Below are 24,880 nucleotides of genomic sequence, written 5' to 3' on the forward strand. Positions count from 1 at the left end.
TTGAGGCGAGTAAACTTTGTTAAATTAATCTATTTTTAGGGCTTGCACTCCGGTGGTGTCGGCCGTTGTTAAGCAAGCTGCGATCCTCAATGAAGCTTGTTCGACTTGAAACGGCACTGTACAGACCATTAAATTACCACAGAAGTAACGTTATAGCCTACTACCACAATGCGACCTCAAAGGGCACTTTCACTTTCGCGACGAAAGGGGCAGGGCTCTTTATATTCTCTCTGTATATATTGTATCATTAACTGTAAATTTTGTGTCCATATCAGATAAATAATATATATACAAAACATGATTAAAAAAAAAAGTCTAGTCATTATCTTTATCACTTGTTGCCCCCCTATTGGCTGGTGCCCCAAGACACTCGCCCAATCCCGTCTATGGATAATCCGGCCTGTACGTTAAGTTACCTGACACGACCAGCTTCTTTCCTTATCGCTTCTATTATGGTATTCCTTCGAAGATATGTTGTATAGACATTCGTACTCAACCAGTTTTTCTTCCATACCGGTTGTCCAATGTGCTTTTATGTTGCAAACGTTTTTTGACGCCATTTCGCCGCTTGTTTACAATCGCCTGACACAGTCTCCAAGGAAACAGAGATGTCATTGGTCGCAAATATTACGCTGCCTTCACGTGCTCTCAGCGCTACTGTAAAGATGACTTTCCTTGAAAAAAAGGAAAGTCACCAGTTCGAAACTTGAATGTGATTTGCTCGTAATCACTACTTCAGAAGTGGGAATTATCAAATTTGAGAAGAATCTTTGTGAGGAGGACTGGCAATGACTGTTTCTAAAATTCTAAGACTAGAATCTTTAGACGCAGCACACTGCACGATTTTAAGCACCAACTGTAAACACCGACTGAACGCAACTGGCTCTGACTCGGCGCGATTGGACATGATCAGTCGTAAGTATCAAATTACATTCATAATCGGCCTTACAATCGTTAAATGTGTGCCCGGCTTTCGACTGGAGCCGATTTTAATCGTTGACAGTCGGAGAAGAACACAAACGTTTACGATTGAGACCGCTGCTAAGCAACACACTGTGCGCAGGATCTTGAACATGGATGTAAACAAACAGCTGTTTGTGCGGAAAATAACAACAACAACAAAAAAGAGGAAAAACGCGCAGGATATGTGTGAGGTCCTGGCTGGCTGGAGAGGCAACATGGACTTTGTTCTCTACAGAGAGAATTTGAGGTGAGTAAACTTTGTTAAATTAATCTATTTTTAGGGCTTGCACTCCGGTGGTGTCGGCCGTTGTTACGCAAGCTGCGATCCTCAATGAAGCTTGTTAAGTTGGCTTGAAAAAGCCAACTTACTGAAATGCTTATTAAACTTATTATTATTATTATTATTATTATTCTTAAATGTGTGCCCGGCTTAAGAGAAAACAAAAAAATACGCTCAAAGAAGTGCGCTGCATTGTGAATGTAGAAACGTTCTAAAAGCTTTCTTTAGACGTGACTATTTTCAGATTATAGCACAGATTATTGCTTACTTAAACGGTCACTATATATTAAAAAATATTAGGGATTTTTTTATTTAAACGTATTTAAACCTATTTATTAGGTAAATTCTTCCGCGTAACGTTGCTATGCAACAAAAAACGTGGCATTTTGCGTGTAGAACACTAACTAATCATCATCCAGGACCTTAAAAAACTCACCAATCACACCAAGGAAGTTACTGATTAAAGATTAGGAGTGCACGTGAATTAAAAAAAAAATAGCCTGATGATGTGCATGTATAACTTATTTATAATAAACAACATTCTGTAAAAAACAAAAAGAACCATAACTATAACAAAAACTACATTAGTGTTCACATCAACAAGCATTCTGTTTATTTTAAGCATACACGATACGATTCTCTCCGCTCGCACGCGGATTTCCTTTGCTTTCGCACAAAACTGGACGTGCGCTCTCAAATATACAGTGCTCTCTTATGAACTGTCTCTCCTCTCGCTCAGATATTGCGTGCAGGATATGTGTGAGGTCCTGGCTGGAGAGGCAACATGGACTTTGTTCTCTACAGAGAGAATTTGAGGTGAGTAAACTTTGTTAAATTAATCTATTTTAAGCGTTGTTAAGCAAGCTGCGATCCTCAATTAAGCTTGTTAAGTTGGCTTGAAAAAGCCAACTTACTGAAATGCTTATTAAACGTATTATTATTATTCTTCGTTAAATGTGTGCCCGGCTTAAGAGAAAACAAAAAAATACGCTCAAAGAAGTGCGCTGCATTATGAATGTAGAAACGTTCTAAAAGCTTTCTTTAGACGTGACTATTTTCAGATTATAGCACAGATTATTGCTTACATAAACGGTCACTATATTCAGATATTGTGTGTCCGCGCTCAAACTGTGTCCTGCGCGCTCGCAAATCTCTCCGTGCTCTTGCACTAGAAATTAATTTGCTTCTGAACTAAATGCTTATCAAAAGTTATCAACCAATCAGAATAGACGACCGATCTATGAAAATGCTACGTGAAATCTTATTGGCTGAGAGTGAACTGCGCCTGGAATTCTTTCGACAAAAATGGATAGTGAGAGGAGAGACAGTTCATAAGAGAGCACTGTATATTTGAGAGCGCACGCCCAGTTTTGTGCGAAAGCAAAGGAAATCTGTGCATGAGCGGAGATATTTGCACTTGCGCATTACATGTATGTGCTCTCGACATTTGTCAGTAAAATAACGCCATATTTACCGCTTAAAATGGATGTTGTAATCGTCTTTTCTTCACTATTGTGATGGATATCCGAGTGAAACGTCTTCTTGAACAAGAAAAAATATAGGGCAGGACTTGATTTTGTCCTTCGGGAATTGATTGGATCATTGTCGTTAGTGATGCAAGTGAGTCCCGCCCTTGCACCAGTAAACCCGTCATCAGAGATGTCCTTGCAACAGGAAAGGGAAGTTATTCTGATTTACTAGTGTTTTAAAAAAGAATGATGTGTAGATAAATCATTATAAATGCTGCAATATTCCATAAAAAATAAGAATTGTCAATTTTGATTTCATGGTGACTAAATGCTCAAGCACTAGTCCGGTGGATTCTGATTGGCTGTAAACTATCGTTCATAAGCTGGAAAAAACAATAGTTCTGAAAGTGGGTCCAGTGATGTCATTCTTCTCTGTCATTATCGTTATAGTGTGGACTTCCCTATTATAATAGAATCAGAACTATTATTAAAACTTTATATTTATTGTTACAGTTTGTGTAAACGGGCCTCAGTGAGGAAATCCACACCACAACTAACACGATAACAACACAGAAGAACAACATCAGTACGTGTCAGAAACGTCAGTATGGTCTGTTGGTCTGGACGCTAATATTGTTCTTGGTGTGCACGGACAACTATCTGCTTAATAATCAACAATTAATTACAAAAAGAAAATGAACTTTCAAAAGTATGCTTTATTTCCTTACATATGACTCCAGGCCGTTTATTTAGTGATTTTCTTTACATAATGTTTTGATACTCATCAGCATTCAAGTGCATGAAATATCAGCCACACACATTTTTAGTGTTGAGAATAATGATAAAAAAGTTCAGTCATTTGCGATTCACTAAACTAATGTGGTACAAAGAAATGTTGGTTTTCAACAAAACTCATGGAATCAGTAACAACAGAATCTCAAGTTACAAACAGGATTCCAGTGTTAGTTCCTTTAAATGAGACATTACTAGCAAAACTGCACTGTGATATATATGTACAATGTAAGCACTCATTCTCTCACTAGCTTCCTGTTTTAGTGGGACTGAGCGATACTGGAGAAGTACTCCAGCATGTCTTGAATGGTGAACTCCATGGTGATTCCAGACCCCGGGTAGCAGCGGTTTATCAAGCCCTCAAAGTGCTTGTATTGCCGAATGAATTCATCCTGCATGGAGTGCCACACGACCTAGTGGACAGAAGAAAGATCACATTCGAACTGAAGTTCTAAAGAATCTCAAAAGACCATACTCAGTTTAGGCTTTTAGCATTTCATTATTTGAGGGTGTGTCTCAATCAGTTCCCTAGCTCCCGAGCTCGTGAATCAGTATATCGTGTACACGAATTCGGGCACTGGTAAGGACAGTAAAAGATGCTGGTTCACTACACATTGGGACACTTATGACTCTATTTCCGGCGACATGACAACGTCCTCATTGTACAACATCACTACTGGTATTTATGAACAATAACAGAGCTGATATTTTCTGGCATTACTTGTAATGTTATTTAAACTACATTATGATTAATTATTTGCTTGTTACTTATACGTGCAACATTTCAGCCCTGAATAAATTATAAGTGTTAGCTAGATTATGTTCATTACCTGTCTAGCGATGTATGTTTATGCTGAAATATAATAAAATAACGGTTTGTATTTTTAAAAACATCTATCGCGTATCGTTATGTGTAGTGAGTTGGCTCACGTGATTCAGAACTTCCGTTAAGGGAGCATAGTGAGCATCGATGCTCCCTGGTTTTCACGGTGCATTGTGGGACTTTTCAGGGAGCGAACGTTTCAGTGCCCTGGAAGGATTCTGTGAATGAGACAGCCCTTAAAATGGCCGACTCCCTGGTCAGTGCCCTGACTACTGAACTAGGGAGCTGATTGAGACACAGGGTGAGTCTTGTTGTTTTTCACCTGTAACAGATTCTCCTCCTCACACAGGTGCTTATCCACCTTCTTGTAGAGGTTGTCCAGGCCCTTTTTCACCTCTTTGCCAGGGTATTCTTTAATAACCTTACGCAACTCCTGTTTATTGAAGGCCAGCTGGTAGCTCACTTCTTCTTCACGCACACCCTGAGCAACACGTGCCTCTACACCCTCAAAGAAGTGCTGCAAGATGGGAAGTCAATTAACCATGGCCCAGGACACTTATTACACTTTAATGCAGGCTGAAAATGTAACTACATTAATAATCCAAACACATTACTAAATTCCTCATTTACATGGATGTACTGTATACTACGGAAGAGGATTAGAGCCAAGCAATAATAAAAAATGAAACCGTCTCGAGATTAAAGTTGTTAAATTTCGAGAAAAAAGTCGAAATAAAATGTTGAGAATAAACTCATTAAATTACGAGAAAAAACTTGTTAAATTTCAAGAAAAAAGTCGAGATAAAATGTTGAGAATAAACTCGTTAAATTACGAGAAAAAACTCATTAAATTTCGAGAAAAAATTCTCGACTTTCTTGTAATTTAACGACTTTTTTCTCGTAATTTAACGAGTTTATTCTCAACATTTTATCTCGACTTTTTTCTCGAAATTTAACAACTTTAATCTCGAGATGGTTTTATTTTTTTATTATTGCTTGGCCCTAATCCTCTTCCGTAGTATACTGCTCAATCCAGTTTGTCATAAAGATTTGTCTCACATTGAGTTTCTCCAGCGGTTGGCCCAGCGAGTTGATGACGTAAGACTGCAGGTGTTCGGTGTATTTCTGCTTGGCTTCCTTTCTCTCTGCCTCCAGACAGGAGATCTTGAGGCTAGACAGTGTTGAGAAGATATGGTGGAAGTTCTCCATCATCACCACATCACGTGGTGTCTTCTGGCTTTCAAGGGCCACTTTCTCCACTATGAATACACAAAAAGACAAGAGTGTGAAAAACAAACGTGATACTATGGAAAACAAATGATATAGCAGAACCGTAAATATTAAAAATCTAAAGTGACAATTGGTGAATAATTTGATATAAAGTTGGAATTTCCCAAAAAGTAGTATAAAAGTCTGAGTAAAAGGCTTCCTCAGATGCTGCCTGCAATAAGCGAACAAGGACACCTGATACCCTAATGATGGACGCTCTCCATATTGCTGGATGAAGCTTAGTCTCGTGTAGCCAGACCTTCAGACTGACGCCAGAAGGACTCTATCGCAGCTTTCACTGGCTAAGGACTTCCCAAGAGGACGCTTGACTGACATGAAACGCAATCAATCACGGTTTGTTTTGTTCCGCATCATGTTTAGTGGCGTGAAAATGTAAAGTCGATGTTCCTACAATAACAGACCTGTGTGCATCTAATAAAATAATGATTCATTCAAGATCGTTGTGAACGTTTACTGCAACAATGGAGTCGTGAACTTCACATACTTTTGAAAATCCAGAGTTTAGTCGATCCTGGTAAGTGCTCATTCTCAGTTGTAAACATGACCGCGTTCTTCCATGAGGGGGTTTGGCATCATTGCATTTGTTTCCAGGAGGACCATTAAAGACAACCAGCCAGATGACGACTTTGAAAATCCTGAAGTGTTTCCAGTTAAGTATGGCATATGCATCAGACGTTCAGCCAACAGTCTGTGATGTCTGAGGCTGAGTCTAGACAAAGCTAGATTATAGAGCTTTTTTTTTTTTATCTTAAGCTGATTTTAAGTGTTATTTTGTAACTGCTTTGTATTGTAACCAATAAAATAAATATTTTTATTGTTACATTTGCCTTCCGTGAGACATTTCTTATAATTACAAACTGAGCCTCAAAAAAGAACAACCACAAGGGAGTCTTCTATGTCATTCCTGAAGGACTTCAACCTGCTGGCTGGCAGGTGAATACTTTATGGTTTAGGCTAGATTTGACAAGCCTTACCCTACCTGAATAATCCTAGGGATAAAGATGTAAGATAAACGTTCACAACAATGTATAGTGGTTTGCCGCCCATAATGTAAATGCGTTTATGCTCCTGATGTACATGAAGAATAATAAGAGTCACATTCTCTATTAATGGACCGACAGTCTGAGATGGTTCTAAAAGTCTTGTTTTTGTTAATTTAAAGGTGATCCTGGGTGGAGTAACTTTCTGTTGACCTTCGAAGTGTTGTCAAACAAAACAGAGGCTAGCTAGACCCTCCCTCCTCCTCCTCCTCCTCCTCCTCCTCCCCCTCCCCTCCGTGCTTCCTGAAACAGTCATGAATGCGCATTTAAAATCATTCTTGTCGGTTATTGGCTGGAGCATGTTTATTATGTTTTGTGGTCCAGGCTGGACCAGTTTGTTTTTATTGCCATTTTCGGAGCTTGTGGCGACTACAGAGACCGCGTTTTTTTACAGTGTGTTCAGGGGACAGGCAGCTAGCGGATACTGAGGAGATGTTTGCTGTATGTGACAAAAAATGTTTTGGCCTAAAAATGCGTGACATCACTTAGAGCACCTTTAAAGCTAAAATCATTTTCGGTAATTGAAATAAAGCTGAAAATAATAAATAAATATTAGATGAGAAACTTAAAACTTAAATGAAAAAGAAAAATGTTGCCTGAAATAGGTTTAGGCTAAAGAACTAAAATGACTAAAACTAATTAATAAAAATAATTTAAAGCTATATAAAAATATAGCTATATACAAAAAATAATAAAAAAAATGTGAAAAGAACATAACACAATTACGAAAACTTAAACTAAATTATAAAAAATATAAGCTAATTCAAAATAATAATAATAAAAAACTATAACAGTATATTAAAAATACTAAAATAAGGCTGGTTCTCAATGCCTCATTTCCCATGTTATCATGTTTTCTTTATATTTCAAAAAATATGTCAGAAAAGTAGCATTTCAAGTAATTCTCTAGTCATGATTTAACAAATGTATGAGAGGTCCGGTTGGTGATGGCCCTCACCGTTATGAAACACGGCTCTGATGAGTTTGATGTAGGCCTTATCCAGATCACCCCGTCGCTCTGCATTCCGGAAAATAGCCTCAGCTAGCTTAGCAAACTCTTCAAAGCCGGTGACAAACGGCAGGATGCCCACTTTACTCTTCTTTGAAATCTTCACCTCCTCCATCTGACGAATCTGGCCAGACTGAAAGAGCAAAAGAAACATCAGAATATTCAGATGCTAGTTTGTTGGTCTCAATGTCAATACATAGATCAAATGATGCTCAACTTACAATGCATTTATCAAAGTTTCTCTTGACAGTGACCAGCACATTGCCCAGTGTTGTGCTGAGATATGAGGCGGGATCCACATTTTCGGCTGTCCAGACATGGTAACTCATCTTCACCAGCATGTAGAGAGAGTTGAAGCTGTCTATTTTATCACCTAATGCTATCAGACTGTTCAGCTCCGTCTCGATGCTCTGAAAGATCTTATTCATCATCATCCGAACCATGTCCTTACTGCAAGAGAAATGGATGTATGATCATTTTTTGCATTTGAAGGCTTATTTAATCTGCTTAATGGATGACTGACAGAAAAATTAATGAACTAAGAGCTCAAGAGAACGGTCACTCACTCAGATATTGAATATCTATGTTCACTGGCGGGTCTGGAGTGCACTGTTCCATCGCTGTCATCCACTTTCTCTTCCTAATGAGGCATTTAGAACATCATTAAAAGTGCTGTCTTTCCATTGTCAATTGCACTCATTCCTGTAACCCGCGTGACATACAAGTCTTAAGAAAGAATGACGCCCCCTGGTGGCTGGCTGCAGTATAGGTCTTAAACCCCGCCCTCTCCATGTAATCTAATGGAACGCGAGACAAATTTAAAAAATCCAATTACACTTCAAATAATCTTTTTCCAAAGATGTTTTCTGTCATTTTAGGTAGTCTTTATCATGCAAACGTATGCTCAAGTGTTTGCTTTCCCAGTAAGTTTGGTTTTAGTTTGTTTTTGATGCTATAAAAATGTGGTGTAACATGATTGACAGCTGTGCTTTTGAATGAGTCTGCGGGAGCGGGAGTGTGGGTGGGACTTTGATGCTGCGTCTTCACCTCAGGATCACTACTGTGCAGACTCGGGCTCTGAAAGACGTAATCAACAACGACTGTTACTGGGATATTTTGGCTTCATTTTGCTACAGTGGAAGGAAGCGGAGACACGCTGTCCATCTTTTTTTTTTACAGTCTGTGGTTGAGTCTGAGGAGGAGGGGACAGGGGAAACAACACTCTCTGTCTCCAATATTTAGAATTTAGACTGCAGTACCCATTTCAACCACTAGCTGTCAATAGTACATACTGCACCTTTAAAAACACAATCACACAAAACAAATCAATGCACACATATCTAAACCAATATAGTGTCTTATACTCACCTGAGCTAGTGTAGGATTTTGCTGCAGCTTGAAGAACTTGGTGATAAAGTCCTGTTCAGCCAAACACAGTGGCTCCAGCTCACTCAAAACCTGCTCAAAGATCTAGAAAACAACACACAGAAGGGCCACAAACCCTTAATGGATGTACATAATGTACACTCCCGTTGAAAGGTTTGGGGTTGGTACGATTTTCTTTTTTAATGTTTAATTTTTACTTTTAACTGGTATACATCACACAATACTACAGTAAAAAACATTACAAAACAAACAAAAAAAAACTTTTATTTTTTAATGTATTATATGATATTTACTCGTGTGATGGCAAAGCTGAATTTTTAGCATTCGTTACTCCAGTCTTCAGTGTCACATGATCCTTTAGAAATCATTCTAATATGCTGATTTGGTGCTCAAGAAACATTTCCAATTATTATAAAATGTTGAAAACAGTTGTGCTGCATTATATTTTTTAGAAAGCGTGATACATTTTTTAAAGGTTTCAGAAGCTCAAAAAACAGTATTTATTTAAAAAATAGAAAACTTTCATAACATTATAAAGGCCCTTACGGTCTTTTTTGATTAATTTAAAGGATTAATTCACTTTCAAATTAAAATTTCCTGATAATTTACTCACCCCCATGGCATCCAAGATATTCATGTTTTTCTTTCTTCGGTCGAAAAGAAATTAAGGTTTTTGATGAAAACATTCCAGGATTTTTCTGCATATAGTGGACTTCAATGGCCTCCAAACGGTTGAAGGTCAAAATGACAGTTTCATTGCAGTTTCAAAGCAATTTACACAATCCCAGACGAGAAATAAGGGTCTTATCTAGAGAAACCATCACTCATTTTCTAAAAAAGAATTAAAATTTTATACATTTTAACCATAAATGCTCATCTTGAACTAGCTCTCTTCTTCTTCTCTATTTGAATTCCAGTATTGTAGACACTGATAAGTGTATTACTGCCCTCCACAGGTCAAAGTTTGAACTAAATTGTCATATACAATATGCTAGTGCAAGTATATAACAATTAGTTCAAACTTTGACCTGTGGAGGGCAGTAATACACTTATCAGTGTCTACACTGCTGGAATTCTAATGGAGAAGAAGAAGAGAGCTAGTTCAAGATGAGCATTTATGGTTAAAATGTATATATATATTTTTTTACTGTTTTAGAAAATGGCCGATCGTTTCACTAGATAAGACCCTTATTCCTCGTCTGGCAATGAAACTGTAATTTTGACCTTCAACCGTTTGGAGGCCATTGAAGTCCACTATATGGAGAAAAATCCTGGAATGTTTTCATCAAAAACCTTAATTTCTTTTCGACTGAAGAGACATGGACATCTTGGATGATATGGGGGTGAGTAAATTATCAGGAAATTTTAGTTTGAAAGTGAACTAATCCTTTAATATGTCCTTGTGGAATAAAATTAGGCCTAATAATGCATTTAAAAAAATATATAATAATAATCTTACTGACCCCAAACTTTTGAACGGTAGTGTAAGATTTAAAACATATTTTGCACAGTATTTATCCACAACTGAAGTGACAATTCAGAGCCAGTCAGCATCTTTAAACTGGGGGAGAACAATCCACAAGTCTTAGTGATGGCGCACCTTATCAAACCTGGTTCTGTCTGCTACGTCCAAGTCAGAGGCAGACATGTTGCCCATATCAAGCAGAGAAGAAGACTGGGAGCGCCTGCTGTTGGAGCTGCTCACAGCGAGCTTATTCAGACTTGAGGTGGAGCCTGTAAGCTTCCCAGAACTCCCATGCAGGCCTGATAGAGACCATTAGAGGAGAAACCATCAGAGCATGAACTGGGTATTAAAAATACCAGCCAGATGTACTTCATTCATTCATTCATATAAAATTCACTTTTCTATATGGGTTATTAAACTTACCTTGTCAAGCACACCGATCTGAAAAGGTTCATAGCATGCATGCAATCCAACTAACAATAATCTTATAGATCACATAGGATTTATTGCATGTTTAAAAAAAAAAAAAAAAAAAAACTCCCCTTTAATCCCTGATGCTTTAACATTAAACATTTTAAAATCTGATATATCATTGGACACATTTGAGGTTAGTTTTGATTGAGAAAAAAGTGAATAAGGTAAGATGAAATCCATAAAACAGTGCATGTAACTCAAGCTTAGAAAAGATTGTAAATATGTTTTGCATACTCATGAAGCACTGAAACTCAAGATAAAGGTTTACTGTGTTTGTGTGGCAGATATGCCCTTTTACTAAGAGGAAGCAAGGCAATATGGGATAGACATGGCATTTGGCACTGATACTTACTCTCTGTCTCCTGTTTGAGAGCACTCTCTTTCCGCGGAAGCGTGGCTGGAGGCCGGTTAGAAAGGCAGGCATCAGAGACAGAGACACGTTAGGCTTACAACATGCAGCATGGTGACAGAGTTAGGGGTTAAAGGTCAAAGTTTTCAAATATGACATGCACTGCAGTGGCTGAATTTAGGATGTGGGCTCAGTGGCCATTTGGAAACAAAAAGCTCCTTTTCTTTCATCACGTGGAGAGAAAAAAAAGCTGAGACTGAGACTGGTAATGAAAGCTGGTAAAAAAAACAAGAGGAACATCTTACTAACACCTGGAAGTTTCCCAGCATAAGCAGGGAAAAATGTTTCCAATAGAGATGGACAGTAGAGTAACTAAGCACTCGAATATGACAGCAGTGATCAATCATGAAAGACACAAAAAGGGACTCTTTTCCTCAAATTAATTTCACATATATGAAAATCCAGTTATAATTATATGCAAACATGCCAAAAAGGACCTTATATATTAATTTTGTTTAGTATGACGTTGTGGTCTGAATCATCAGACAGCAATTTGCACAGTGGTCTGTCATAACGGGACAAACGTCTTCCTATGTTTTCAAAAAGTATTTTTAAAGGTGCTACAGAGGATCTTTTCATCGACTAAGAAACCAAAGACTGTTAGTGAGTTTTTGAAATGAGCGCATGCGTAAGAACAACCCCCCTCCTTCACAGCTCATTTCGAGGGAACGCCTCCCAAAACTTGTGCACGAGTATTGGAACATGAGTGTTTGTTTACCACCGGCATTCGCTGTGTCGTGTTAGTGGATTCATTATGTCGGACTCACCGCAGGTAACTCATAATCTGTAGTTGTTACTCCTGTCTCCTGACAAAAACATTGCATGCGGCGCCTGTAGAGTGTGGAAAGTTACTGGAGCGCGCAGCCGCGAATCGCGTAAACGATTGGCTGATGTTTTTAAGGCCCTACCTCGTGCACAGATGATGTATATTAATATTATTCCTTTCAGTGCACCTAATAAATAGTCTTTTATCAGTTAGAAAAGACAGTTTCAAGTAATATTGCAAAAATGTATAAAACAAAACAAAACAAAACATCCTCTGTAGCACCTTTAACTTTACACTTAATGAACTTATCTTAATGGACTTGTGTAAAAAAAAAAAAAAACACATAAAAAAATCCCTAGTTTACAAAAAAAAGATATATAATATAATTATACCCTTTTTTATACATCTTTAATATATATCCAAATACTGAATAATAAAGTAACATTTTTCTAAAAACATTTAAGTGTTGTTCAAAAGTTTGGGGTCACCATTTTTTATTTTGAAAAAAAAAAAAGTGACTAATGAGATTTATAAGGATACACAAGATTTTATTTCAAATAAATGCTCCTCTTTCAAAATTTATATTTATCAAAGAAAAAAGCGTATCATGGTTTCCATTGTCAATATTGATAATAAGAATTGTTTCTTGAGCAGCAAATCAGCATATTAGAATGATTTCTGAATGATCATGTGACACTGAAGACTGGAGTAATAATGCTGAAAATTCATCTTTACCATCATAGGAATACATTTTTTTAACATATTAACATGTAAATAATGTCTAAACTGGAATAATTGTAAATTGTAATAATATTTTACAATAATATTACTGTTTTACTGTATTTTTTATCAAATAAATGCAGTTTTGATGAGCAGAAGAGACTTCTTTCAAAAAAATTTAAATAAATCTTACCAACCCCAAACTTTTGCACAGTAGTGTAATTACTAAATAATTCCCTCTTTATTCTATTTTCAAGTATTCTGTGAAATACGGTTTTAAAAATCCTTGGATCTCATGTATTCAGATTTTACCTCACAAAAAATGTGTGTGTCATGCCTCTAGTACACATTTAATGGCATACTGACAAATGTAACAATACACACACTGTGAGCCGTGCAGCACATGTCAAGACATTACTATGAGAACGTGGCGTTACACACCATCATATCAGAGACAAGCGATGACTGACATCTCAATGATTTCACTAGAAAATTAATTTGGATAATTTAAATTCAACTCTAAACTCTGTGTTTGTCATGACTCATGTGGTGTAACATGCAAGAAAAAACACACGTAGATTACAAACAGCACACACACACTATTACAAACACACAACATAGCAAACACAGGACACACACTGACTGAAGATATAGCATGGACAAAAATCCCTTTCAAAGAGTTTCCTGATAAACAAACTTGAAAAATATAATAACTTGTTTTAATTGTGGTCTTACCAAATTTTCCTTTCCCATCCTTACTAGTGCCCGCCATTTTGATCTTTGCAACTTCAAAGAAGTCCTTAATTTCCCGCTCATACAGTCGAGTCATGTAATCCACATAAGTCTGTAAAAAACATAAGGGTTGATCAGGAATTTGAACACATTCAATTTTTTTTTAATTTGTCAGCACTGTTCTCATTTAGAGGAAGGTATAAAGAACACAAGAAATAATGAGGAGAGAGACAGAGGGAACAAGATTAGGAAATGTGACGAACTGGACACAAATCCAATCTTTCAGAGTGCACATCCAGGCCACGTCTGTGATTGCATTTGGATTTTAAAGATAGTTTAATAATAGAGGGTACAGACAAATGCATTTAAAACATATGGGAATCAATTTGAAACTGAGTGATGATCAGAAAATGAATAATCACTCCGTCTAAACCCTTAAATATGGCCTTGCCCTTGAATTTATTGGGTTTAATGTCTGTAGAATAACATTAACAGTACTATTAAGTCTGAGCAGAGCTGAAATTAAATATAACTGCTTTTTTCCACCACTGAGACGCTGCCATTTCAAAACCCACCGGCTCTCAGAGGACATCAGGATAAGACATTGCAGCATTATTAAGATGGCATTTTATGGTACAATAACTGATAAGGGTACTCTGTCAGTAGTTATAAATGATAATGGATGTTATCAGCATTTTTTTTTAACCTATGATTACTGTTGGTGATGTAATTGTTTCAAACATATAATGCTTACACCATGAAAACATACAGCAATAATGGCACTGAGTGTCTTATTAAAATAAAGTCCCAATTATGAACTTAATTAAGGGATTAATTCAAATGGACCTACTTAGGGCACATTTTTGGTTATGTACACCAATGAACAATTCATATTCATAAGTGAATGAATCATCAGTGCATGTTATTTGAGAGAAAAAATAAATAAATAAATTATATATATATAAATATAAATAATATAAATATAAATTATATAAATATATATATAAATAATATATATATATATTTTTTTTTTATTATTATTTATTTACTTATTTATTTATTAAAATAAATAAATAAATTATATATATACAGTACAGTCCAAAAGTTTGGAACCACTAAGATTTTTAATGTTTTTAAAAGAAGTTTCGTCTGCTCACCAAGGCTACATTTATTTAATTAAAAATACAGTAAAAAACAGTAATATTGTGAAATATTATTACAATTTAAAATAACTGTGTACTATTTAAATATATTTGACAAAGTAATTTATTCCTGTGATGCAAAGCTGAATTTTCAGCATCGTTAATCCAGTCTTCAGTGTCACATGATCCTTCAGAAATCATTCTAATATGCTGATTTGCTGCTCAATAAACATTTATGATTATTTTCAATGTTGAAAACAGTTGTGTACTTTTTTTTTTTTTTCAGGATTCCTTGATGAATAGAAAGTTCAAAAGAACAGCATTTATCTGAAATACAAAGCTTCTGTAGCATTATACACTACCATTCAAAAGTTTGGGGTCAGTAAGAATTTTTATTTTTATTTTTTTGAAAAGAAATTAAAGAAATGAATACTTTTATTCAGCAAGGATGCATTAAATCAATCAAAAGTGGCAGTAAAGACATTTATAATGTTACAAAAGATTAGATTTCAGATAAACACTGTTCTTTTGAACTTTCTATTCATCAAATCATCCTGAAAAAAAAATATTGTACACAAATATTTTGTACAATTGTACACATTAAATGTTTCTTGAGCAGCAGATCAGCATATTAGAATGATTTCTGAAGGATCATGTGACACTGAAGACTGGAGTAATGATGCTGAAAATTCAGCTTTGCCATCACAGGAATAAATTACTTCGTGAAATATATTCAAATAGAAAACAGTTATTTTAAATTGTAATAATATTTCACAATATTACTGTTTTTTACTGTATTTTTAATTAAATAAATGTAGCCTTGGTGAGCAGACGAAACTTCTTTTAAAAACATTAAAAATCTTAGTGGTTCCAAACTTTTGGACTGTACTTTGTATATATATATATATATATATATATATATATATATATATATATATATATATATATATATATATATATATCTCGTTTTTGTCATTTTCAACCTCTAAAAACAACTGTCCTCTGTGCTGTGCTGATGTCACTTAGGCCATGCACGCTATTGGAAAATGTTAACTTCTAGCCAAATAGCTATTGAGACATTGTTTTATCATATTCACAATAATTCTGGCTTCATTTTGATATATGTAACACATACTAATATATATAACACCATCTAAATAAATTCACAATAAATAAAATAAAGTTTCACCCTACATTTTTCTCACTGAATAATAAATATCCTGTTTCACTCTGAAATGCGACACATTACACTATGACTTCAATGACAATATTATTGTGATGCTGTAATGGTAAAACAAAAACACTTTGTATAAACGTGACCGAAAGCTTCCAAACCTCATTGTTGCCTGACATCAGTCATGAAAATCACTGCAGTGATGGAAGTGATAAACGCTTACCCTGGAGAGGCCCTCATATTTCTCTCTCTGAGTGTTCTTCAGCCACTCCATCAGTTTGGCGTATCTGAGCAGGTCTCTGTGCAGAGGGCTGTGTTTGGGTAGTGTCAGCTCAGCTGTGTGCTGGGACAGTGTGGAGCTCTGATCATGTCCCTACACACACAAACACACAGACAGACTCAGTGAGTGGAAACTCGGTGTGAGAAAAGTTCACTTTCCAAGAAAGTTAAAAGATTAGTTCACTTCAGAATTTAAATTTCCTGATAATTTACTCACCCCCATGTCATCCTAGATGTTTATGTCTTTCTTTCATCAGTCAAAAAGAAATTAAGGGTTTTGAGGAAAACATTCCAGGATTTTTGTCCATATAGTAGACTTTAATGGGGTACAACGGGTTGAAGATCCAAATTGCAGTTTCAGTGCAGATTCAAAGAGCTCTACACGATCCCAGCCGAGTAAATAAGGGTCTTATTTAGCTAAACGATTTTCTAAAAAAAATAATTTATACTTTTTAACCACAAATGCTCGTTTTGCACTACCTCTGCGATGCGGCAGGCATTACACAATCATGTTGAAAAGGTCATTCGATTTTGAAGTTGGAGGAAAAAATTTGTTTTTCGCTCTACCGCGATACTTCCGCCAACGTCACAACGTCACCTTTCCAACATGATTATGCAATGTGTGGTGCATCGCAGAGCAGTGCAAGACTTTTTTTGTGGTTAAAAAGTATATACATTTTTATTTTTTTTAGAAAATAGACCCTTATTCCTCAGCTGGGATCATGTAGAGCTCTTTGAAGCTGCACTGAAACTGCAGTTTGGACCTTCAACCCATTGTACACCAGTGAAGTCCACTATATTGAGAAAAATCCTGGAATGTTTTCCTCAAAAACCTTAATTTCTTTTCGACTGAAGAGAGAAAGACATGAACATCTTGGATGACATGGGGGTGAGTAAATTATAAGGAAATTTGAATTCTAAAGTGAACTAATCCTTTAATATTAAGGAAGAAACACAAACTCTCACTCCCACACAGGGCTGGGTAAAAATACAGATTTTCCGATTAATCGTGATCTTTTTTTGAACAATTTCAATATCAAAGTCCCATGTTTGTTTGATCTATATCTATTTTCATTAGCTATGTGAAAAAATATTTAAAAAATCTGCTGAGATGCTTCCGTTAACATGATGATAAGACATTGCAGCATTATTATATTATGATGGCATTAATGGTTACTGTAACTAGTGATAAGGGTACTGTGTCAGTGGTCACAAATGATAATGGACTTTATCAGGGTTTTTTAACCTGTGATATCAATTGTTATGTCATAAAACATATAATGCTTATACATTAAAACATACATCGTTATTTTAACAATTTCAATATCAAGTCCCAACATTCATTGTTTGCTCTAAGACTATTTTCAGTGGCTTTTACCTGAGTTGTGAACATGCATTCACAGTCTGTATTGAATGTGACTTGTGTACAGCAAAATAATGGCAAAATAATGTCTCAATCTTTATATTGAGTTGTCCTCATGGGCTGCAAGCAAAACCAAATTTGATTCATGAAAAAAAGAAAAAGGTCCTGATTCATGAACCAGTTCCTTTTTAGTGAATCAAAAATATACAGCGTGACCAGTGCATTCTGATTTATGGACAAATGACTATGAACTGATTCTTTTCAGTTATTTAAAAACATGCAGTACAACCAGAGTAGCCCTATTCTAAAAAAAAGGGGGGGGGGGAAAGTATATGTTCTTTTTAATAAATAGCTCAAAAATCATTGAATCAGTCTAAAACAATGCCCTGTGTACAGCATTAGCAGAGAGAGAATAACTTTCCTAGAGAAAATGATGGAATCAAATTCAAAGTTTGTGAATCAGAGTCAAAACAAATATCGAAATCTGTATAAACACCCAGCCCTACTCCCACACAAAAGGTTGCCGTTATATTACAGTGACACTGAGCTCAAACAGAAATTAGTTGGGCAACAACCACCAAGCGTCACAAATCCATGAACACTGCCACAAAACCGACAGTTCTGCTATTCTCACAGACAAGCAGTTCCTTCTCAATGCATCTATAAAACATCCACATCATAAAGACAAACACTACAGGAACTGCATGCTGACCAGGCCATATCTTCTCACGAGCATCCAATAATTCCATCGGAGAGTGAGCAAAACAAGGCAATGAAGGCCCCTTCACATCTTCAGGGGACAAAATCAACAACTACTAATACAAGTGTGATGTTGGCTGGGAGGTTTATGAGGAGATCATCTTAGAAGCCTAAGATGAGTACGTCTGGATTACATCACCATGAACATGCTTAAACGAAATGTTTCTATGGAGAGAGAAGCAATGATGAGACAGTTAGGTCTAAGAAAGTGGAGTTGCATGACTGTTAGAGTGGACGAGTCAAACAGGATGCTGGAGTGGGCGTACTCACAGGGAGTGACAGACAGGACGACCTATAGAACTGAGGGATGGTCATTTTGAAGTGACTGAAGTGGTTGAACTGACAGAGGAACAGAAAGCACAGTGAAGTAAAGTGATATAGAGAGAAACGACTGGTGGCCAAACAGGAACACAGGAGAAAGAGTCAATCACATACAGACAGAGGCAGAAAAAAGACTCATAGGAAAAGAAAAGGAAGCCTAAAACTCCTCAGCAATGACACACATTGTCAACAATGTGAGATGTGCGTGTTCTTTACCTGTGACGTGTGTAATAATGTTACCTGGTGTACAAACACGTTGTTGAGGTGGTTGGTGAGACGGCGGGCAAAAGTATCTCTGAGGTCAGAAAACAGAAGTTGCTGCTGCTTGACTGCCATCAGCTTATCATGTCCTGAAAATCATACAATCAACATGACCAATACTGCTCGTGCACACCCGAAAGTGCTGTTTTCACATAGTGGGTGATGACGTATGAGAGCAGTACCTGGTTTGAGCGCTACATTCATGCACTGGGACAGAGCCTCAGAAGCGTTGATGCAGGCCTCGATACCCTTAGGAGAAGACAAATCTCCTTCTTGCAAAGCCTTGATGTGCCCTTTTGACAGATCCATGTAGTTCTACCATGATGAAAAAGACAAAAATAAAAGTTAAAGCAATAATAATAGACATAAATTCTAATCATACCAATAATCTTTTATTGGAATTTGTTTTAATATCAAAACATAAGCTGTACTGAAGCACACTCCATCTAGAACTTTGCTCATCTTGGTATTTTTAATAAATAAAAAAGTTAATAAACAAACATAATACAGAAGTTTAGATAAAATATGTATAAATCGTACGCCACTATAAAGCAAAAGAAAATGATTTATATTTATTATTTAATACAGTGTTTCCCAAATGGGGTCTGTGAGGGTTGATGAAAAGCTAATAATCAATTAAATCAAAAATGTAAAATTAAAATAAATAAATTGTAAAAAAAAAAAAAAAACCTGACTAGAAAAGATTGAATTTTTTACATGTTTACCTGCATGTCATGTGACCATTGTGAACATGCAAAGTGTCGACTAGTTTGTTCCATTCAGCAAAGGAAGGTTTTCTCGGCTCTAGGGCTGTCAAAATGGCTGAAAATCTAAATTTGAATTTAATACTTAAATATTACTAATATTCAAATTATTTTCAAATTTAAAAGTCATAATTTCAGTTAGGAGAAAAAAGCTTTTGGCTTGTCTCCTGAGGCCACAATAGAGCGTAATGAGTAAAATATTAATGCACTGCATTACTGTAAATTGTTTATTCAAAGCAATAAAATAAAATGACTGTAAAAATCTGATCTGTAAAAAAAAAGTGCATAACATTTAAACTAATGTTTATAAATGAAATATAAAATTTTTTAAAACACATATATATGTGTGAACGGCTTGGTTGCGGTTTTGAGGTAACCTAGATATTCTCTGCATTGAGCTTCTATGTTTCGGCAATGTTTTGAATGAACAACGCATCTAGTGAGTTAAACTGGATAGGCTAACAAAAACATTAAAACTCAACAACAACTCTTACAACGGTAAATGTGCCGTTTTTGCATTCGAATGTGGATTTTTATTTTAAATTCGACGAATATTCAAGATTCAAATTTTATTTTGACAGCCCTACTGGGCTCTCTATATATTGTGCCCCAACGTACCACAAGGAACTGGATCTCATCCAGTAGTTTGCCGTTGTTGGTGTTGCTGATCTGAATGAGACGGTTGCTCTGGGAGATCTGGTCCATCTGCTCCTTCACGCTCTGCAGCATCTCCTCATAACTGAGCAACTTGCCTTCGATGTTGTCCACCTCTGCCAGAGCCTGATCCAGCAGCTGCATCAGGATGTTCACCTGCTTCTCAGAGGCCATGATGGACTGGATGTTAGCCTGAGCAGAAAAGAAGAGATATTATTATTCACGACACCAAAAATGAACCTAGTTTCATTTTTGTTATGTTGTTGTCAAAAACTAATCAGACTACTTGATATTATCCTTTATCAGACAAACTTCAAGCCACATTTACCTCGGCTTTTAGATAATTATTGCACCCAGCTCAATATAAATTACGGTTATAATGAAATCCCAATAAATTACTAGTGTTAACACAGCAGTGTTTTACAGTTAGAAATGCTCTAACATACTCACCCCATCTAGGACCTGTAGCTCACGGGACAGTTTCTCAGCAAAGGCCTCTGCATTGGAAATGGCGTACTCGCAGACCTCCATCATGCCCTCAATGTCCTGCTCCTCACGGGCGTTCAGCTCCTGGTAATCGTCCAGAGCATCCTCATCTCCCCCGGCAACACTCTGGCTCTCTCCGCTCGGGACTGACTCTGAGGAAAAGGAAAGAGACAGTGAGCATTACAATAGTACTCATATAAACATCAAATTTATATTATATACTAACGTTTAAAAGTTTGGGGTCAGTATGTTTTTGCTGTTGTTGTTGTTTTTGTTTTTGAAATTATTACTTTTTTTCAGCAAGAATGCATTAAATTGATCAAAAGTGAACTCTACTTTTTATTCATCAAAGAATCCTGAAAAAGAACTCCACAAAAATATTAAGCAGCACAACTGTTTGATTATAATAAGAAATGTTTCTTGAGCACCAAATCAGCATATTAGAGTGATTCCTGAAGGATCATGTGACACTGAAGACTGGAGTAATGCTCATTGCCAACACAGGATAAATATATTTTAAAGATATATTTCATATATATATATATATTTTAAATATATTCAAATAGAAAACAGTTCTTTTAAATTGCAATAATATTTCAAAATATTACAGTTTTCCTGTTTTTCCCCCCCAAGTAAATCAAATAGCGATCCCAAACTTTTGAACAGTATGTATGCATGCGAGTATATGAACTAAACTACTCCATAAACATAATGTAACACATTAAAATAAACAAATGCACACAAAAAAAATCTATAGGGTGAGCATTATGCAAATGTTCCCAGATAACTGTATATGTAGTTTAACAAATTAATTAATGGAAGGAAAGAATGACAGTTAATGAAGGGGAAACAGTAGAAGGAGGTGGAAACTGGAAAAGGGAAAAGGAGGAGGATGAATGATGGAAGAAAAAACAGCGTACAAACCTTCAGCTTTAGGAAGCTCTGGCCAGTGAGAGATTTAAAGAGAACAGCACAGATCAGGTTAAAGCATTAAGGGACACTTAAAAGACACATTGCAGAAACCCAAAGAGCTCAGAAAAAGAGAAACAGAGAGAGAGAGAGAGCACCAGCTGCAGGAAAACAGAAACTAGTTTGAGCTCCTACCACTGCAAATGTAATAGTTCTATGTATAAGATTTTTTTCTATCAAAGGGCTAAGGTAATTACTGTACATATTAGAAACACTGGTAGTTTAACAGCATGCTACTACTCTCCCAAACCACCAGGAGAAGTAGTGAGCCATACCTTCCAGCAGCTGAGGACTGACGTTTACAAACTCTACTTTCTTCCGAAGGTAGCGCTGGTTCAGTTTCCAGATACATGAAATGAATGAATTCTTCTCTGCAGTGCTGCTCGCCACCCACCGATAAACCTTCTCAAAATGGAGGTCAAACTCTGGATTCTCCTGAAGAAGGGATTTTCTCAGTAAATTCAGGCCAATTATTTTGGCTAATATGTTATGGCCAATAACCATAACTAAATTTGTCTAAATACTTAAAATATAAAACACTTTAAGTGCTACAAGTAAATCTAGGCATCACAACATGTACAGTGTACAATGTACAGAATGAAAAATTGATATTAACTTTGAGATTTGCTAAAGATTATATTTAACAGTGCTATTTAATTAGTTTTTAAAGATTAACTTTAAGTGAGCGTTAAGTAATGGCAAAGGTAATATAAAATGTAAATAAAATTATTTTTAAAAAACTAAATATCCAATCAGTGTTGTTATTGTTAACTAAAACAAAAATAGTTTTTCGTTCATTTAAATAAATCTGAAATAAAATATAAATATTACATGGAAAATTTTAAACTTAAAAAAAAGTTAGAATTTAAAAAAAAATGAATTAAAACAGGTATACATTGATTGAACTACTAATATTACTAAAACTGATAAAAATATAATTAAAGCTAAATAGAAATATTAAAAAACTAACAAAAACAAGAAAAGTACATACCAAAAATAAAAAATAAAAAATGGAAATTTAAAAATAGCTCATTCAAAATATTAATAAACACTTTAAGAGTATACAAATAATATTACAATAATACTGTATCCAATATCATCCATTAACCGATCTGGGCTACATTTCTCAAAAACATTGTAAGCTAAGTTGATCGTAGAGACCATCGGTCGTGATGGTTTTACAATCTCTTTAGGCTCATGATGCTTTTGGGAAACGCAGCCCTGGATGGTACAGATCTAATATTTAATTAATAGATATTTTATTATTGCTCTTTAATTCATATCTCAATTGATATTGATAGCATTTCATGTATGACCTCTGACCTTAGTGGCATCTTTGGCATCAACCTCTGTCAGGTCCCGTAGTTCCCAGGCCATCTGTCTCTTATAGAAATCTCCTTTATCTGACTTCTTCACTTTCACCACCTTCACCTGCACTGGACGCTCTGTGGTCACTAAAGATAATAAACAGAATTTATAGAGGTAAAATAATCAATAAATGAACGTTTACTGATGGGATCTGACATGGATCTGCGGACTGTGTCTGTGTTCTACCTGTGGCACATAGGAAGCAGTTCTTTTTCTTTTTCCCTGCCTTGCAGACATTGACGATGCTCAGCAGACGCTCATCATTGGGGGTGAAAATATCCCTCTGAAGGGCGTGCTTGATGGCAGTCATGTTTATTTCTGAAATTAAAAGCACAGTTGGTCATGGGATTCAGCAAACAACAGGGTTCCTACACATTTTCCATTTCAAAATTCCATACTTTTCCATACTCAAATTTCCAGACCTCCTGGATTTCGGTAAGTTGTACTGTATCTTTCAACATGCCTTCGGATGTTAATTTATGTTTATTTTGTGTTGTGACTAGTAAAGCGGATGAGATGAGCGCTACAGCGATCTATCACGCCACAGAGCGCCAAGAAAGATCGCGACTCACTCCAGTCTATGGGAAAGTAGCCCATTTTCAATTCTTGTGAGAATCCTGAGACAAACACACTCGCCCCGAAAAAAACCTCTTCGGATCTACACGATTCACATAAATTATATATTTTTATTCAAAAGGGCTAATTTCGCTGTAAAGTGACTAGTTTGCAGGTATGATAAATTAGAAACTGAATAGAGACAATAGTCTGGAAACACAAATATTTTTCCATTCTCTGATTTCTTTTTTCCATACTTTTCCAGACCTGGAAATTACTCAAATCAAATTCCATACTTTTCCATACTTTTCCAAACCGCGAAGGAACCCTGAAACAATATTTTCACTAAACTAAATGTGCCTTCTGCTGGTTGATTCTATAATTCCTATATAGATGGTCATTCAAAAGTGTATTTATTCGCATGCAATATATTTATAATGTCATTACATTATAGCAAATACTTCATCTGTTAGCTGTAAGTGTGCAACAATACTTCAAATGTACAAGGTAAAACAACACAAATTGGGCTGAAGCATTACAGACATGCAGGTAAAAAGGTGTTTTCTAAAATTAAAATATCACATCCAAACAAATTACATCTTATTCATATAGGTAACTTAAAGCTGAACATTTGTCCATTATTCACACAAAAAAAATGTAATAGACAGTACCATGGTGATGTAAATTCCATGTAAATACCACCATATATGAATATTGTTCATGGTGTGACCATGACCCAGAGTTCGTGTCGTGTTTTTTCAAATCTTAGGACACAAAACTAAGCTTTTTTATATGAAGATTTCTTTATTGTCAAAATAACAGATGCTTTTTATGTATATAAAAATGTCAGCTGACACAGTAAACAGCGCAGGGGCCTTTATGAGAAGCTAATAAACTGCGACTAAGTTACTAGTCGAGTCTTACCTTATTTAAATCCAATGGAGTGGCGAAAATGTTTTTTTAAACGATTTGACTTGTATTTGTTTAAAATAAAAGCTTTTTTTCCTGAATATCACATCAGCTGTCAGGGACCCAGCCCTGAGAGCAGTGTGAACACGAAAACTGTAATGAGCGAAAAAAACATTAACTTCCTACTTCCGGTAGTGTTTCTACAATAAAAGTCCCTTACGCTAGAAAATGACAGCGATGTTGTTCATAATCATAATA

The 24,880-nt window shown here is 35.9% G+C and overlaps 1 protein-coding gene and 1 long non-coding RNA gene across 7 annotated transcripts; one reads left to right on the forward strand and one right to left on the reverse strand.

Annotated features, from left to right (window-relative positions):
* The first annotated feature begins 89 nt into the window (after nt 1–89).
* LOC125277877 lies at nt 90–3,597 on the forward strand. The gene is made up of 2 exons (XR_007187009.1): nt 90–1,210; nt 1,983–3,597. It is a non-coding gene; the product is annotated as an uncharacterized LOC125277877 (long non-coding RNA).
* On the reverse strand, nt 3,409–24,788 carry exoc1 (exocyst complex component 1). 6 transcript variants are annotated; one of them, XM_048206423.1, is made up of 21 exons: nt 24,638–24,788; nt 23,345–23,476; nt 23,114–23,244; nt 22,066–22,225; nt 21,746–21,763; nt 20,786–20,973; nt 20,300–20,527; nt 19,100–19,232; nt 18,897–19,006; nt 18,606–18,674; nt 16,158–16,307; nt 13,622–13,730; nt 11,344–11,388; nt 10,653–10,816; nt 9,035–9,136; nt 8,233–8,306; nt 7,888–8,116; nt 7,616–7,799; nt 5,387–5,586; nt 4,650–4,844; nt 3,409–3,917 (listed from the first exon to the last, which is right to left on the reverse strand). In XM_048206423.1, the coding sequence occupies exons 2-21, from the start codon at nt 23,466–23,468 to the stop codon at nt 3,765–3,767; spliced, it is 2,766 nt and encodes a 921-aa protein (XP_048062380.1). In that variant the 5' UTR covers nt 23,469–23,476; nt 24,638–24,788; the 3' UTR covers nt 3,409–3,764. The 6 variants fall into 6 exon arrangements, with proteins under 6 accessions (XP_048062380.1, XP_048062382.1, XP_048062381.1 ...); XM_048206425.1 differs by lacking the exon at nt 11,344–11,388; XM_048206424.1 differs by lacking the exon at nt 21,746–21,763 and having other exon boundaries at nt 24,638–24,787.
* Between the last annotated feature and the right edge of the window lie 92 nt (nt 24,789–24,880).

This window comes from Megalobrama amblycephala, linkage group LG11 (genome assembly GCF_018812025.1).
Source record: "Megalobrama amblycephala isolate DHTTF-2021 linkage group LG11, ASM1881202v1, whole genome shotgun sequence".
In the NCBI taxonomy this organism is placed as follows: Eukaryota; Metazoa; Chordata; class Actinopteri; order Cypriniformes; family Xenocyprididae; genus Megalobrama; species Megalobrama amblycephala.